Below are 19,640 nucleotides of genomic sequence, written 5' to 3'. Positions count from 1 at the left end.
GTTAGTAGGGATTTATAAATTTTTAAAATCCCTCCCCCTTCATACCCACATACACAAACCCATGCATGCATATACATACATACACATATACATGCATCAAAGATTAATATAAACCATTAATCATGTAACCAAATAATCACACTATCCACCCCTCAAAAGAATTCTGTCCCGGAATTCAATCAAGCTAACAACCACCGATACTCGGCTTTCATCTCTGATTCCAATTCCCAGGTTGCTTCTGAACCCTTATGAAAATACCACTGAACTTTCACAAGATTGATCTCTTTGTTCCTTAACACTTTGGTTTTTTGGTCAGGTGACGGCTTCAGATGTTTCCACAAAGTTCAGCTTGCTATCTAGTTTGCCTCAGGTAATGGTACTGCCAGACTCGGATCTGCCAAACACTTTCGCAGGTTAGAAACATGAAAGTTGTTACGAATTGAGCTAAGCTCCTCTAGTAGTTCCAACTGATAAGCAACCAATCCGACCCGTTTGCAAATTCTGAACGACCCAATATACCTTGGACTGAGCTTACCTCTCTTTCCAAATCTGACACCTTTCCATAGAGAGACTTTCAACATCATGAAATCTCCTACATGAAACTCAATCGGTTTACTGCGTTTATCGACGTAACTCTGCTGTCGGTCCTAAGCTGTTTTAATTCGTTCACAAATATGTTCAATTTTTTCAGAAGTTACCCGAACAAACTCTGGACCAGTTAACTGCCTCTCATCCACTTCATTCCAACGCAACGGCGTTCTGCGCTTTCGGCCATACAAAACTTCATAAGGTGATGCCTGGATCCTGGAGTGATAACTATTGTTGTACGCAAATTCAATCAAAGGCAGATGATCTTCCCATGATCCCCCGAAGTCAATAACACAGGCTCTTAACATATCTTCAAGAGTCTGGATTGTTCTTTCACTTTGTCCATCCGTCTGAGGATGATACGTCGTACTCAATTTGATTTGAGATCTCATGACTCTTTGAAAACTCTCCCAGAACTTTGAGGTAAACCGACTATCCCGATCTGAGATGATGGATAATGGAACACCATGCCGATCTACAATCTCTTCAAGGTAAATTTTCGCCAACCTTTTTAGAGGATATTTCTCTTTAATCGGTAGAAAGTGCGCAGATTTAGACAAACGGTCTACAATAATCCATATAGCATCATACCCGTTTGGAGTTCGCAGTAATTTCACGATAAAATCCATCGTGATATGATCCCATTTCCATATAGGAATCTCCAAAGACTGCAGATTCCCATATGGTCTTTGATGCTCGACCATCACTTGTAGACACGTTAAACACCGTTCCACATACCTCGCGATATCTTTCTTCAACCCTGGCAACCAATAAAACGGTTTTAAATCTCTATACATTTTATTGGTACCTGGATGAATCAAATACCGGGATTTGTGACTTTCATCCAAAACTAACTCTCGGATATTCCCAAAGCAACGTATCTAAATCCTGTCTTGAAAACACAGAATCCCCTTATCAATCTTTTCCAAAGTTGAAATCATTTTACCCACTCTTTCCCCTTTGAAATTGTTTTCTTTGACAGCTTCATCTTGACATCTCAATATTTCAATGTAAAGATCCGGAGTCAAATTCGTTTTCATTGCAACGTCGTTGATTATTCCACTCCTTTCCAGTTAATAAAACCAAATGAAACTACATGTTCTTAATAATTAGTTACAGATATGTATTTTTTTTACTTTTATATCCTATATCAAACTCACTAAGTTTAGGTTATTGCACGCCAACAATTATGTGTTTCACACTTCCAGTTAGTTACCATCGTGTGCAATATTCATTTTGGCGACTTCTTATAAAACAAGTAAACCTAAAAGCTTTTTCAGAAAAATGGGACGATGAAAAGTACAATGTAACAGAATTGCCTAAAAAATAATCAGCCAATTGATCAAACAAAAACATTACTAGTTCGTAATTCAAACTAGATATGCTTAAAAGTATCAAGGATGGATGAGTATGTACCAACAACTCCCAATAGAATAGCCAACACTATTAATCCCCCTATCACGACAAGTTCAAAACCAAAACTTTTGTACACTTCAAAGATCTTCAGGTAACAAGCGCAAGGGAGCAAGAAAGAAACAGAAACAATAAGAGCTGCTCCGCTAAGAGATGTTACAGACTCGAATGATGGAAATGCAATAGCTAATATAACTGTACTAGCCAATAAACACATCTTTATCACCGCGTTGATTACCTTATTATCTCTGTGTTTAACGGGTAAGTAGTTTTCGATAGCAGTAGCAATTGGCATTATGGTTAAAGCATATTTTGCAATGGGGGCGGCCAAAATTGTGTATATTGCCACCTTTGAACTAGTTTTCTCGGTCGGTAGGCTGAGTGTGACTTGTGATTCCACATTGTCTCCATATATAAGGTAACCGAGTATGGCCATTGCCACATATGTCATTGTGCAGATCATGAAACTTACAAGTAGAACCTGCAAATAATCACAAAAAGGTCAAAATTTTGTAAACCGGACCCATTATCTACTTATCTCAGACCATAAAAGTGATTTACTTTCTGTCTTTTAATTGTATTTATATACTAACCAACTTTGGTAATATTTCCCCTATCATCCTCTTGGTTATAAGTTAGGAAGGATGTAGACGATGATATTGTTGGTCCATAAGTATGCTGGATAGCTAGGGAAGCAACTGTCATAATATGGTTTACACCCATAAGCTTATTGCTGAAACCGCATGTATATAGTATATGTAAAGTGGTAATAATTTATATATGCATATATACATGTATATTTGAGAACCGAAAAACTAATTCATTCATCAACTATTGACGATGAATGTTCTTAAAATATTCATGAATATTCGTCATAAATATCTTGTATTCTCGTTATCATGATATTCATGATGAATATCCCTAAAATATTATTGATGCTATTCATAATGAGAAATTAATGAATTGTTGGTTCTTATTTCATAAAATATTTATGGTTGTCTTGAGTTTCTCCCTAGGTAGAGTTGGAATCATACGAAAACAACACCATTTTGTGAGAAGGTAAGGACATTTCTGAGCCTTTGGACAGGTTGGTTTTTGGATCTAACGACTTAAAAAAAACGCAGACCCTTAACTTGATGGCTTACAAAAAAACATAGACCATCATCTACCCTCAATTATATTCACCTACCTTCATCAACCTTCACATTCGCCTTTAGTCACATTCACGAACTTTTGCATACCTTCAACCACTTACACATCCATGAATTTGTCAAAGTTTAAGTTATGGTTTTATAAATAAGTAAATGAAGGTAGAGTAAAATTTATCGAACGAAGGTAGATGAAATCTTTGTTCTCATGTTCTCACCAAAGGGAACCCAACCCTATATATATTTTCATTTGTTTTGAGATTAGGTTGTGAACTTACTAATGGAAACTGGCTTTTCTGTTTCATAGAAAGGTAAAGGGCAGGAAACATAGCATGAGCTCCATAGCAGAATGTGTATAAACTAACTGCTGTTGGCAGTCCCTTGAAATTCACAAGGCTCCCCTTGCTATGAAATCCAGCCCCCGACATGCCGACACAAAAAACGCAAACCACCACTATCAATGAGGAGAGCACCCCACCAAAGGAAAGATAAGAGAGAAGGCTCAGATCATTTAGCCACATAGATGGCAGGATGATTAGCCCTGCCACAATCACAAAAGAGTGCCTTCCATCCAATTCCAGGCTTCCAATCTTCAAACCAAATGTAGGAGAAAGTTTGTGTAAGTTGTCACCTTCAAGAATCAGAAGACCAGTGGCAACAAGATAGAGCTCTAAACAAGTAAAAAGCAATGCTATAATTCTTCCCTTTTGACCAAATGCGATCCCAGCAATATCGGGATAGCTGGTGGCCAAAGGGTTGGATTCCATGCAACGACGGATCAAAATTCCGGTGAAGTAGGCCGCGAGAGCGATCAAGATCAGGGCAATCAGGCTTAGCCAGCCACCTGATGAGAGTGCGTATGGGATTGAGAGGATGCCAATACCTGACAAAATAAAGGATTAAATTATGAGTAGAAACTACAAAAAGCCAGGTTTTAAAGTAATGCAAAAACATTTAAGAGTTCTAATAGACCGCTTTATAGAACTTAGGTTTTAAAATAAAAAAATTATGCATCTTATACAAAAATGTTACAATAAGATTAAATGACGCTTGGAGGCATCCTGACAAACTTTTTATGACAATATTTGAATAATTAAGGGTCCTACCATCCTATTTATTTTTCATAATATGACATTATTTGAAAAATGTCTTATAAAATGAGTGTTTTATAAGAAGACGTATTCGTATAACACTTCTTTGAAGTGTCCTATAAGAAATGTAATGCAACATTTTGTTTTGCAAATGCTCTAAAAGCTATTAAAACGCCAAAATCGTCCTATAAACTTATCGTAACACATTTTTATACAATATCCATAATTGTTTGGTTATATAAATTTAAGTCATATAAGATGGTGTATTAAGACAGTTAGACATTTTTTACGTATTATAAAACCACTTTTGTTATAATGGGATGCAATGTTCTAACTTGCAACTATTTAGAACCAGACTTTATCTCTTCCAATTGAACAAATGTTTACGGTGATCATACAAATAAATGCTTATAAATATTAACTACAACAAAATCGGATTTATATAAAAAATCTGTAAGTGTATTGCTTTATAAAACTTGAAAAAATTTACACGATCAAACAATTGTCCGGCCTAAATAAAAGTGTTGTAATTAGTTTATAGATTTTAACAAGATATTTTTAAGATTAATAGGGTGCTTTGTTTCAAAATCGTTCTAAAAAGATTGTTAAGAAACACAAAGACGTTTGTATGATCCTATATAAAGCAGTATATTATAACACAAACATTTTTGATATTATATAAACCTCATTTGTTGTAGCGATGTAGTTTAAGAAAATAATTGGTGCCTTATCAAACATGCAAACAGTAAAGTGACAACCCTTCTCTTCAAAAGCGTTATCGATCAGTCGTCAATAATGATGCATTCAACAAATTTTTATGATGAATATGCATGAACTAGTGATCAATGATGGGTATTAACCAGACAGACAGCAAGGTGGGTATTAATTGCTTTTCATACCCGAATAGCGGGTTTGAAGTCGGGATGGTATTATCGGCTCTTAATAATAACTGGTATGTATGTGTGTGTATATATATATAGAGATAGAGAGGGGTTCAATGGAAGACCCCTTAAAAAATGAAAAAACTAATTGAATATGTATGGTATGCATATATACATACGAATAATTGAATATGTTTCCTCGTTTCTATAAATGGATGCACGTTATGCATTACAAATTTGAAAAATTACTTATAAATTATTTGTATTAACATGTACATATTATACGGATGAACAGTTATATACAAGAGTGTTTCTGAATTTTTCAATTTTTTTTTGATTTTCCCCAGCCCTTGACCTTGACCCTATATATATATATAGTCTACTTCAAACGAGAATGGTACTTATTTAAATAAATAAGAAAATGACCGAATCACATATGATTTTACACTAACATCATGTACGAAATCACATGTGATTCACATAACTTTACCTTGCAACCTGAAGACACGGCCTAAGTTGCCCGCACACCTTTTTTGAACCGTTAATATAAAATCACATGTGATTGTGTACGTGATTTGGCATTTTCTTATTCTCCTAAATAGTTAGTATTCTCGTCTAATCATCCTTCTATATGTACATATGTATATGTGCATGTGTGTGTGTATATATATATATATATACACATATAGGTGGTTTCAAATACAAACTATGTAATTCATACAAACTTACAAACCATTATATTAGGAAACAATTGAGATATATATGAAAGATGATAAAGTTCATTTATTATAATCATGACTTTAGATTATGACATATAATAAAATCAAATATTTATTAGACTAGATGAATGACTAAGATCGGTTTATAAAGCTTGTTAGAATTATATAATTTGTAATTGAACTCCCCACATATATATATATATATATATATATATATATATAATTTAATTAGTTATTTTTTTTTTGTTTTATAATTTTATACTTTTTAATTTGTTATCAACTATGATTATACATGGTTGGTTATATTATTATTGGTTTTTATGACTTAGAGGTTTATTTATTTGTTAAATTCATTTCTTATTTTTAAATAAATAGTTAATTTTTTGTTTCCTAAAAGGGTACTGAACGGGTTCTTCATACCCGTCTGGGATTTTCCACGTCAAACCGGTTAGGGATTTGGTGGAGCAAGGGTCAGGGTCGGGAGACATAAACAGGGTTGGGGTTGAGGGTGCATTCTCTTCCCATCACCCGTTCTGTTTCCATCCATACTTGAGATAAATACCTGATAAAGCGTTGATGCCATTGATGCATGTCTTGAGAAAGCTGGTTTCTTTTCGTGTTGAGTGAACAGAATCCATAGCAAACTGTTAGTGAATTAGTAGTTGATTTATTGATTTATATTTCAAATAAACTCTTAACACAATATCGACCCCTAAACTGTCGCTTCACCTTTCAATTAAGCGTCAAAATTGCAGGCATTTTCCAAGAGTGTTATACTGGAGTTGTTTGCAAAAAGGTTGTTCAAAAACCTTTCGTAAAAATCGGTTAGTTGGCTGACCAAAAAGATGTGAAACCAAATTTTGATTTAAATCTTACATGTTACATCCACTTTTTTTTTAACTTCTATTTTACATCTTTGTGATTTTATTTATATATTTAACCATTATAAATATATAACTACATTTTATTTATTACTTATTATCTTTAAAATGATATCAGAATTAAATATTCAATGATTATTTATTTAATATTTGTTGTTATCACAAAATAAATTAGTTTTTTTAAATATAATTAATTTGGATATAACTAATAAAGTAAAATTTTAAGAAAAAGAAAATGAACGAAACAGCATTCTAAACTTGATAATTTTACAAAATATGTAATTTCTTTAATTAATATTGTAATTTCATAAAACTTTGGTTTTATTCATGCCTCGTGATTTCATTTTCTTTAAAAAAATTAATTAATTATTGTAATTAAAAATTTTAAATGAAAGAATTATGTTTTTATATTTTATTATTATTTTAATTAATTATATTTTATAAAAATCAATTTATTTTTGACAATATTAAAAATCACACAAATAACAATCACACTTAATATTAATATAATTTTTAATATATATTAATGAAATATTATTAATAATATTGGATTAAATGCGTGAAATAACAACATACTTTTATAAATTTTTTTATTATAACATTCTATTTTTATTTTTCTTTATTACAATAATGTATTTTTAAATTATTTTTTATTAAGGCATCGCACTTTAGAAAATCTACCCATTATAAGAATGGGTAACCTGTTACCTTTTAAACCGGTTAACCCCTTGACTTTTTTTGTTTGTGTGATTTTAATGAGGTGATGTGGATGACACATCATTCTGATTACTTAATTAAAATAAAAATAAAAATAAAAATAAAAACAAAAACTTATTTTAAAATATTATTAGTGATTTTCATTTTTCATTGTTATGATTTAAAAAATATTTAATTTTTTGACTTTTTCTTATTAAGTTGCATGCAAATGAAATATTTTAGAGTAAAATATTTCTTAAATAAATATGCTACATTATTTTCGAGATATATTTTATTTGAAAAAAATATAACACTTCTTATTTTATGTTGTTCAATAAAATACATATCTTTTAAAGTTTTTTTTTATTTATAAAATATTAACNAGGAGTTCTTTGAACCTTTATGCCTTTGATGGTCTTATYAACATCTACTCCTTTACTATATTTAAAGCATTTAGATTAATTTTTGGTTGTTACAATWTGTTATACATGATTCTTGTTTATATAATTATTTGGTTTCCCTTTTGATGTATTTTTAGATTTAATAATTGGTTCCGTTTCGAGTTCWTGATGATTAGCTTTGTGATAATYCCCTTTGTCTATGCAATAAGGCGGAAGAGAAAGAAATGATTATGTGAAAAGAGAGAGTCTGGATGACAATTAGTTGTCTTYTGTATTTTGTATTAAAACGAGAATTATATATTTGTTGTYAAAKTTAGAAAGGTAAGACMTGATCYTAAGCAATYTGATTGRTGACAAATTTGCTAACAACTGAAAGTGTAAAAGAAGAAGATACYCTTTTAGATCTGAAGTGCTAACATAGTCCTGCAGATTGTGGCATTGATTTTCCACTCAAAAGTTCTTTTARAWTGGGTGAGCTAATTGCAACATATGACAAGGATGGCCGTTTATTACCATCTTACRTTAAATGTTATTTGTCAACTTTAACGCATGTCTTTATCTGATTTGTTGATCMATGTAAGTGCGTACTTTTTATTTAAGCCTTTGAAGTTGATGTGGACWTTTGTTAACCCAACATATCATTCYGTAACAATAAAGGAARTATGATACTATTAAAATAATAATTTAAATTTTATTTTGTTTGACMTGTCAAACATGTTTCCATACTAGGATGAGAATTGGTAAAGTTGACTTGCTGGATAAGTYTGCACTCTARTTTCGGCTTRTCAGAAGTAGTATTTRTCATACTATTATTTGATTTTATCTTGTATTGATYTTCTTTCAGTTAGATGACAATCCAATCAGCTCTAGTGACGATCTTGACCTCATTTCAACTAGTCATCGATTTTGTTAAAAGCTTTTTGTTCTTGGATAAATACATTTAGTTATAAGACTTTTACAAAAGAAAATTCTTATTTATCTATCCGAACTACAAGCTATAGATCGGATTTCAGCTAGACTATTTATGAAATATGAGCATTCAGATGTTTCAAGTATACTTAGAGTATTTGAGGGTTAATGATAATCCAGAATGAATGGCGATGTAAAAATGGATCAATCAATTCTTCATTCGGATGAAGGATTATCAAATATGATATTTGATCCTAACATACTATCTAAAAGACAAGTCCAAGAGTGATTGAAATTCGAAACCTTGAATGAATAAATTCTTTTGWAATGCTAGATTCGGATGTCAATACTATTTRTTAGATYCGATACATGTTGTATATCATATAACAATTACAAGATAAGTATTAAGAATTTTTCTTCTAAGTGTTGAATTGGATGTTATTTGTAGTATTTACAAATCTGATGGTTGAGACCAACAATACATACATATATATATATATATATGTGTGTGTGTGTGTGTGTGTGTGTGTGTGTAACTATAAAAATGGTTAAATGCACGAAATAACAATATACTTTCATAAATTTTTTTATTATAACATTGTACTTTCATTTTTCTCTATTACAACAACGTACCTTCAAATTACTTTTGTTTGGAACATCATACTTTGAAAAATCTACTCATTGCAGCAATGGGTAAACATGTTACCTTTTAAACCGGTTAACCATTTACTTTTTTTTTTTTGCTTAAATGAGGTGATCGGATAACACATCATTTTAATAACATGGCTAAAATAAAAAAAATAAAGAAAAACATCTTTCAATTTGTTTTTAATGATTTTCAATTTTTATTGCTACGATCTAAAAAAACACTTCATTTTTTGAAAGTTTTTCTTACCAAATTACATGCAAATTAAATATTTTAGAGTAAAATATTTTTTAAATAAATATGATATATTATTTCGAGATAACTATTTTGTTTGTAAAAAAATGTTAACACTTCTTGTTTTATTTTGTTCAAAAAATACATATCTTTTAATTTTTTTTTAAAAATGTTAGAGAAATAAACTATGCTCTACAAGTTTTTTATTATTGTTGTTATATTAATAAATAATTCAAAAAAATCTAATGAATTTAATATATTTATAGGTCAAGTAAAATTTTTTGAACAAATATAATATATATTCTTTAAAAGATAATATTTTTTGGTAAAAACAGAACAATTCTTATTTTCTTTTTTCAAAAAACACATAGTTTCTAAAAAAATGTTAGCAAGATAAGTTATCTTCTACTAGTTTTATTAATATTAATATACTAATGAAAAATTTAGAATTTTTTAATTCATTTAACATATTTGTTAAATAACATGTAAAATATCTAAATATTAAAATTAAAAGTACATTGTTCAATAAGAATTTGTAGATGCTATAATGAAATAATTTTGAAAGTACAATGTTGTAATAACAAAGTCACATCACTATAGTACATGTGGACAGCCTACGTGGACAATGAGGTGGAATGGAAGCCTGGTATAATGAGTAAATTTGAATCGAAAGGTTACTCAATGCTATAATGAGTAAATTTTTCAAAGTACAATGTTTAATAAAAAATAGTTTGAAAATATATAGTTGTAATAAGAAAAACTGAAAGTACAATGCTATAATAAAGAAATTTATGAAAGTATATTGCTATTTTATGCATTTTGCTTTAATAAAAATAAAGAGTAACGTAATTTTTAATTAAAAATGTAAAATTTATGTTAAAATAAAATATAAATTGCAAGTGGTGTTAAACATTGTAATACGAGAATCTCTCATTTATCTTTTTGATATGAAGCTTAAAAACATTCAAATCTGGATTGAAGCAATAATAGCTTGCTTACATGTTGCTTCTGGTGTTGTATCAAACTAAACTTTTCATGGAAGTGGTACATTGGAGGTTAAACATCTATAAACAAATATGAATTAAGACTTAGAATGTGAAGGAATCCTTCAATCGGGTGAGAATTGCAATAAGTCAAACTTGAAGAGTCAGTTATGTAAATATGGAAAATATAAAAAACCTGAAATTAAAATCTCTAAATCATTATCCTCTACACTTATTTCTTCTCTACACATCGACTCTTATTGTGTCCAATTCTTGAATGCAAGTTCAATTTCATGAGGGGCGGAACACAAGTTTTCCAACGGTAGGGGCCGAACCTGATATATTATATATTTTTAAAAATACAAAAAATATACAATCCAAAGTCAAAACGTAGTAGAACTTTAAAACTAGATGTCATATATGAAAATGTCAAACATCGCTAATCAAAGTGAAACCCATCGATCTTTCGCGACCTTGAAGTCCTCCACAATTTCCTTGAGCGTTTATGTTGTAGTATCACGTACATGAACAAGTCCAAAGAAACGCTCTATAATGAATCCCTATTTATTAACAAATCTCAAAACAATAGACATTTGCTCTTTTATAAGACTCATCCCATGCTTCATCAACAAGTAAACAAAACCTTCGACCACCAATCTCCTCATAAATTATTTGTCTCACCTTATTTGATATAAGATCAAAATTTCTTTTTGAATCAACAGTGGTGTGTATGATGCATATTTGGGAGCACACAAAATAACTCTTTAAGCTCGGTGCTAAACTCACCAAGTGCCTCCAACATTTCAAGAAAATTTCCCCCGTTAATGGAATCTAACTTTTCATTGTGTCCTCTAAATGCAACCGCTTGAAAGGCTCATTGGCTCAAGTAATAGCATTTTAAACCCATTCAAAGTATCAAACAATTTCAAAGAAATTTGACCTTATCATTAATCAAACAATTACAAACAATAGCATCTTAAAACTTGAGTAGAAATATAGAATGGAAACCCCCCCCCCCCCGGGTGATTTAGGGGTTGTAATCGGATTATTTGATAAAGATGAAGTTAAAATCATATAGATACCACTTGCATTCAGATTTGGTTCTTCATGTTGCTCTTAGAGATTGGAGATTGGAGAGGGTGAGACCGCGAGAGGCTAGAAGTCGAGACTCGACTCACTCGAGAGTAGTCAACGCGGGGAGGGATGATATATCAACAGGTCTGTAATTTCAATAATGGAGACTGGAGATTGTAATTTTGTTCATAAGTTGCTCGCGTAAGTCTGTTTATGGTCATGTGGGCATGTGGCGATGAAGAATCAACAACTTTAGACTTTAGTTGGGCTGGATTAAAAGCTTAGTGGACTCCAGTGCAGGGTGGCCGGATTAAAAAAATTTGGAATTAACAATTAAAAGCCCAAAATATGTATACTTAATGAATCAAAACGCCTAGGGGCCATGGCCCCTAAAGGCCTATATGGCCTTCCGCCCTTGATTTCATGGGAGAATCAAGCAAGTGATTGAAGATTTTGAAGGTTTGAGTCCTAATATTTGAGATATATATGTCCATTGATCTCTCATCTCTCCATTTGAAGTTGTTCGGATGTCCGTTTATAGCTTATAAATCTGATTTGGAATTAGGTTTAAATATCTTTGGATGAGAAAAATGAGTTTAAATTGGTTGATTATAAAGAAGTTAAACAAGGTATGTTGATTAGATTTGGAGGTTCCATCAATTTTAGATAAATGTTGTTGAGAACCCTAACCTAAGATTTAAGCCTTTAGAGAAAGTGTAATACAAGAAATTTGAATCAAACCCATCAACTTTGCATGGCATATATGGAACTCTATATGGTTTGAATTCTTGTTTTGAAGCATTTAATGGAGCTATGGATTATAAATTTAATATAGGCCATTAGTTTTTATTATTGGGAGTAAGTTGGTAACCCTTATATAAGTCTCTCAATGTTTTGATACTCAAACAAATGTAGTGATATTTAAGGAATGGCCAAAACATGTTAAAACCGAATGGGAGGTGCACTATCCCAGTAGCTACAATGAACCAGGTAGTTCAAAAATCCGTATTAAATAAATCGTAGATCCAATTGAGGTGTCCAATACAACTGAAATTCCCCGTATGTCTATTACAACCATGTAGTTTACACATAGAGTGGATTATGGTTGTAAAGGACTCGAAACATTGTTTTTTTCCTAAGCTAGTACTGTGAAAAAGGGATCTGCACACTGTCTATAGAAAATTCTTGTTGGTCCCGTTAGGGTCTACAAGATGTGTATAACAATTTATAGAAGGGGGGGGGGAATAAATACAAACACTGTAAACTTTTCAAATTTAAAATATATATTGATAAAGAAGGATCAATACAGATTTTACAAAATTGTTTGCGGAAAGATAAGGTAAATAAAACCTATCTAAACAATCTAAAGTTACACACTAATTCTTAGCAAATAAAGAAAAGATTTGTTGTTAATCACTTAGAAGAAAGAAAGTTCTATCTGGGAGAGAATTATTTAGAATACAACAAAGATATTCTAACTTGCTCTTCAAGATAAGCGTATTGTGTTCTTAGATGTGTGTGTTCTTTTACTTAAGTGTAAGTAAGTTTAGAGTTTGGAGTATCTCTGCATGGAGATAGAACACATCTATTTATACCCATTGCATTAAATGCACATTTAATGCAACGTGGTAGGGTTTAAACACATGTCAAGACTTTAGAGAAAGACTTATCATTTGCTACAGTGAATAGTACAAAAGCCTACTCATGAGTAGACATCTTTTCACAAAGTTGGTGGGTAATAGAGTCAACTAATCAGATCCGTACCGTACTATGGGTTTGTCCTTTGCTGAGGTTTGGGCAGTCTTCACACATATGTAGACAAGGTTGTAATCACTGAATACCGCTTCAGATCATGTACTCGCCAGTCTCTAATCTTCAGTTTTAATCTTCGACTTTTGTTGAAGGTTCTTTGGTGTGAATTTTGTCTTCTTAAAGTATCGTTGTCGCTGATTGGATTTACATTACAAATTATTCAACGATCACTGAACAGACTCAGTGATGATCGCTGTAACTGAAAAACAGAAACATAAATACTTCGTATAAGGTAAAAGGGATTATCATCAAATCAATGAGAGAGATGATCAACAATATCCCCTATTTGATGATAACAAGACAACATAAAGAAAGTTGTCTTATCAAATAAAAGTAAGGATAAGTGACAAATAAAGTACACATCCCTTTTAACTATTTTGGGATCTTTTTCAGTGAGTCAGTCTTTACTTAGAAAATTTTCTTAAGTTAAGTCTAAGAAAAGTTACAATAAGGGAAATTGAAACGGAAAGCTTATTCACTAACTTATAGATTGTCAGTGAATGTAAAAATAACAATGGAACTCATAGACTTGTGTCCCTATTACTTTTTTCAGAGATCTTTTTCAGTGATGCACAAAAAAACACTTATATTAATTTCAAGGGAAATATTACAAGACGTTCAGTACATGTCTAAAACTTACAAAATATAAGATTAACACTGAAGGTGGACCTAATAAGTGGATTACAATACATGGACAATATTACAAAGAAAATAAACTAGTCTAAGTTGTTTAGATTAATGTAGCCAGGTACATCTTCTCCAAGCTTCTTTCGACGTAGAAATTCCCTTCCTATCCTTCGGTACATAATTCTTCCTTTCAAGTTATCATCTAGCCAGAATGTAAGATATACGAGGTGTTCCATAGGACATAGATGTAACTCAAACATTCTCTGAAATATACTTCACCTTCATAGTCAAGGAATATAACTCCTGACTCAGGTTTGAAGTGCACAGTGTTGGGTGTATAAGGACCCTTCGCTGGCAATTCATGATTCAGCATAGAGATGTCTGGACTCTCACGATCCTTCATGACTTCATCTAAGGAGAACTTTGTTTCATGTTCGTTCCTCAAGGATGGTCCATCATTAGGACTAGAGGGTCTTTTTTTCCTTCCTCCTTTCTTCAGTGTTGGCCTATCAGGGACTTCGACATACCTGGACATCTTCTTGATAAGATCGTTGATGATGTCTTCGATAATCGGCTTATGTCTGGATTTTGAGCGCTGAATGGCTTGTTTGATCTCTAGCCATTCGCTGTATCTATATTGGCCAAGGTAGGAAGGGTACTCGGTCACACCATCGAGATTGTCCTTGGTGATGAGTAATGAGAGTAGCGTGCCACTGTCTTTTGATCGTTCGTTGATGCTGACACTCTTGATTCGGTGAGGACTAATTCTCTTGTTCATTTTAGCTTCGCTCTAGCGCTTGTCCCGCTCAGCCAGCTTCAGATTTTTCTCATGCTCAGCTTCTGCAAGAGAGAGTAGCTGAGGTTGGGCTTGGACGACATTCACCTTCTTTTTGGACTTTCTCTTTGGAAGAATTTTCTCAACTAGAGATTTGGCCAGCTTTAGGCTGTTCTTAGTCTGCTTCTTTTGAAGCTCTAGCTCTTCTTCAGCTCTTAATCCCTCGAGTCTTTTAGCTTCTGTCAGGAAGTCGAACTCACCACCACTAGAGGTACGAAGACGAATTTTTACTCTAGTCTGGTCGAGTGGCTCCTTGAGCTGAGTCATCTGTTGGTCGGTAGGAGCGCATATCTCAAGGACCCATTCCAGCCGACCGCAGGTAGTAGAAGGAATGTCAAGTTGATAGAGGGAGGTGATGACTACCTGAGAGGTAAAGTCATCATATAAGGGTTGAGGGTGTTGAAATAGTACCTTCAGATTCCTTTCTTCAGATACTCCTTTGCCTTTCGATGAAGGTCCCTGGTTCCTTTCAGGCGCAAACTCTTCTTCCCTTTGCCCCCCTGGGATGTGGAATATCTGAGGGCAACTCCTTTGGTGGCGGTTGTTGGACGCTGGAACTGAATGGTGAAGTCATCTTCATCATCATCGTCGTCATCGCCATCAAGATCATTGTTGGAGTCTGGAAGATCAGGTTCATCACTTTCATCATCGTTTTCTTCATCAACTTCTTCTTCCACATCACCCGCAATAGGTGCAGAGGTGATGGGAAGGTCATCATCACGAGGGATGGCATCAAATTCCTCATCTATAGCAGCTTCACCGGAGGTTGGGATATCACAAGCAACCTCTGCTTCAGCTTCGTTGGTTGTTGGTTCAACATATGGTCCAGCAGCAGCGTTGGACCTTATCTCCCCCTCTCTGGCTAAGGCTTGAGAGCATAGGTCAGAGAGTTGGTCCACGCTTTGAAGCTGGAGAACCATAATCTCATATAGTTGCATTAGAGCGCTGGCTAGGTTGGTCGTCGCTTCTCGCATCTCATTGAGCTGAGCGCGATCATCAACGATGAAAGAGGGAGGGATCACTGGTGTTGGTTGGCAAACAACAACCACGACTTGTTGGAGGAGCTCCGTCTGGTGGAGAGACTAAGCCTGAGCTTCATCAGCCCTACTAGAGAGAGCAGCGATGGCTTCAACATTGGCTCGAATAGCCTCTTTAAGAGAGGAGAGCAGGCTCTTTACTTCTTGAACTTCAGCTTTGACAACTAAGAGGTCCGCAACAATATCAGCCTTGCAAGGCATGTCTCTATGGACTTCGTCCATTTTACAGAAACTGGTATCGACGGCTGGGAGGAGGAGCTTGACATCAGAAGCCATGTCATAATATTCATCATCTTTGTCGTATTCCTCTTATTCTTCGTCCATGGCTTGAGGCGCAGAAGGACCTGAAAAAGATGGAGAGTGAGCTAATAGAAGCTCAGGGTTAGAAGAATTGAATGGGTAGGAAGATGGAATAATTAAGGGGACATTAGCAACATCCAAAGGATTATCACTGGCTTGCTCCACGATGCCCTCGAGAGGATGAGCATCTGTATACTGAGGAGCCTTGAAAGAAGCAACCTCAGGTCTAGTGGTGTGTGTCTCATCATCAGGGAGGACATTTGCAGATGAATCATGAACATGTGTAGCGACCAAAGAAGGAGAAGAAGAGAAGATGGATGAGAGAACTTGTGGGTGGTCAGCGGTGGCGGCGCTGATATTCACACCTTCAGTGATTTGGGTCACTGAGGCGGTTAGGGTAGGTACCACTGATACGACAGTGATTTCAGGGGTTACTGAAGAGCTTGGGAAACTAGCTGGAAGTGCCTCGGGGGTAAGGCTAGTTTCAATAGCTGAGACCTGTCGAGAGGTCACAGCCAGAGATGTGGCTATCCTCTTTTTGGCTTTCTTGGCTCTCTCAGGAGAACCAATAGTTGGTTGAGAAGGTCGCTTGGAAGAAGGGATTTTGGTGGTTGGGATAGACGCAGGGGGTTTGCCTTTGTCTTCACCACCTGAGGAGGAGAAGGAGGAGAGAAGTGCACCACTAAGGAGAGTGCGACATCTCATTCCTTAAGCTTATGATCTAGAATCCAGGATCCAAGCTTACACACTGGGAGGTTACCTTCCTTGGAATATTTTTTGCCAAAAATCTTGGCGAAAACCATGGAGAGAAACCTTGTGTAGGGAACCACCTTTTCTCGCTGGTGCTTGTTCAAATTTAGCAGCAGGTCATCGAAAATGACGCAACATAATATATAGCATGACGTTGAATCATGAATACACCAATCGTCAGGGCGAAACAGAAGGCCTGATTCTGTCCGCCAGTTTTCCCACCCATTGATTGGATGAAGTGGGAGAACAGGTACTGCTAGACAGCTGACATTCTGTTCTTCTATATATTGTTCAAGGACTTGATGGGCTCGTTCATGTCCTTCTTTAGTGGCCATTGATAACCAATAGCATCAAGACAGGCAATGATCTCGAATGTAGAGGGCTTGCTATCAAAGGGGCCCTTTGAGAAACGTAGAGCGTGCCTCATGGTGGCCACCCCAAAGTTGACAGTCATACGGTTGAAAGTGAAGGTGATTTTCTCCACCTGTCAGTCGTGCTTGTCTTCTTCCTGCACCACTTCAGCAATAAACCAAAATTACTGAAGGGCCTGACTACCCATGACAGGTTCATGGTTTAGAGCAAAGGAGAGTGGGGACATTTTGAGGAAAGCAGCAGTGTCCTCATAGATTATTTTTCTTAAAGGGATGTCCAACAAGGCAACATGGTTGTTAGCCTTGAACAAAACGTCTTCAATGGAGAAGTTGACATTCTTGGCAGCCATTTCTGTTTTTGGTAAGAAATAAGAGAGAAAACAGTTGTTAGTAGACCAAGATTTGTTTATTGTTTTTAAGTTTTGAACAATAAAACTTCTTTTGAAAAATCCACAATGAAGTATTAGGGTTTTTCAAGTTGAATACAGTTTTTGAAACACGATCATAACCAGGAAAAAGAATGTGCTAATAATCTGTTATGTTTGTTTTTAAGAGAACAAAGTTCTTAAAAATGACAAATATATGTCTCAATAGATTGAGGAAGAAACAATTCTAAGTTACAAAGAAAGATATCGACCTTAGAGTAGTAAATGAGGTCGAAAGTATGAGTTTCTTAGTTGTTCTTGAGTTCTTGCTTGCAAAAAGACAGAGTTTCGTCAAAGATATTTGAAAGCATGAAAAAAAATATGAGAAAGAGATCCCATATTTATAGGTAGAAGGAAAGAGAAGCTAAGTAGGAGAGAGAAAAATACGACGATTGAGGAAAAGGCCATGATTTGAAAAATATGACACGTTCTCATCCATGATTGGATGGTAATAAATGAGGTCGCGTGTGACAGACCTTTTTGCGCTTCCCAAAGCATTGCGCATTGTAAACAGAGAATGTCGTCATTAAGAAGGTTCATTAACTATTTATTTAAAAAAAAGGTTTTTAAGAAAAGCGAAGAGTCTTATTTAGAATATATCTTCAAGAGGATTTCAGTGTCAGTGATAAAAGAATCACTGAGACTGACATTTAAAAACATTTGAATCACTGAAAAATGAAAGGTTCAATTATTATTTTGTTTTTAAGAAAAGATAAGTATGAAAGAGATATACTTACATAAAAATGTTCAGCGAATGAAAGAAACACTAAAACAAACTTCTAAAACATTTTGATCACTGAAAAAAAAAAGCTTCAGTGATAGTTTTAAGAGAAAATAAATAAGTAAACATACCTTAGAGAGAGTAGATACATTTGCTCAAGAGTTTAGTGATAGATATAGAGCACTGAATCATTTCACTTACTGACTGATGTATATAGCTGAAGAAAATTATTCTTCAACGTTTAGCATTTCCAGTTCGGTGATCAAGATGTTAAATCTTGTGTCATCAAGAGGCTTGGTGAAAAGCTCAACGAGTTGATAATCAGTTGGAACAAAGTGAAGTTCAATATCACCATTCATAACATGATCTCTGATAAAATGATATCTGATCTCTATATGTTTGGTCTTGGAGTGAAGTACAGGGTTGTTTGCGATTGCAATAGCACTAGTGCTATCACAATAGATAGAAATCTTCGAGAACTGAAAATCGTAGTCCTTCAACTGGTTTTTCATCCAAAGAACTTGGGCGCAGCAACTACCAACGTCTACATATTCAACTTCAGCGGTTGATGTACACAGTGAGTTTTGCTTCTTACTTGTCCAGCTCACCAACTTTCCACCTAGAAGCTGATAGCCTCCAAGTGGTGCTTTTCCTATCGATCTTGCAACCTGCAAAATCGCTATCCAAATAACCTATTAGGTCAAAACCTGAACCCTTAGGGTAGCAGATACCCAAGTTAGGAGTTCCCTTCAGGTATCTGAAGATGTGTTTTACAGCAATCAGATGGGATTCCTTACGTTCAGATTGATATCATGCACATAAGAAAGTAGAATACATGATATCTGGTAGACTAGCTATGAGATATAGCAGAGAGCCGATCATTCCTCTATAAACAGTTACGTTTACAGGCTTTCTGTTATAACCGGGTTTCAGACAACCTGGGTTGAGATAATTTATACGTGGTTATTATGTGAAGTATGCATGTTTAATTTAGAAATACATGGATCATATATGCGTATGAATATAATGCTATGCATGCATGTGAGAAGATGATATGTATGTGTATATGATAATATGCATACATGAATAATGTGAAGG

The 19,640-nt window shown here is 34.1% G+C and overlaps 1 protein-coding gene across 1 annotated transcript; it reads right to left on the bottom strand.

Annotated features, from left to right (window-relative positions):
- Positions 1-698: 698 nt before the first annotated feature.
- Positions 699-15,912, bottom strand: LOC112503774 (amino acid transporter AVT1I-like; the record flags this gene model as incomplete). The annotated part of the gene is made up of 5 exons (XM_025107774.1): positions 15,420-15,912; positions 3,428-4,032; positions 2,005-2,482; positions 1,805-1,907; positions 699-804 (listed from the first exon to the last, which is right to left on the bottom strand). Coding segments are annotated over exons 1-5 (1,785 nt in total), but the record flags the coding sequence as incomplete, so codon positions are not given.
- Positions 15,913-19,640: the final 3,728 nt, after the last annotated feature.

Source organism: Cynara cardunculus, unplaced genomic scaffold, assembly GCF_001531365.2.
Source record: "Cynara cardunculus var. scolymus isolate 2C unplaced genomic scaffold, CcrdV1 Un_Scaffold_3794, whole genome shotgun sequence".
Classification (NCBI taxonomy): domain Eukaryota; kingdom Viridiplantae; phylum Streptophyta; class Magnoliopsida; order Asterales; family Asteraceae; genus Cynara; species Cynara cardunculus.
Note: the sequence above shows the minus strand (reverse complement) of the source record. Positions and strands in the feature narration are given on the sequence as shown.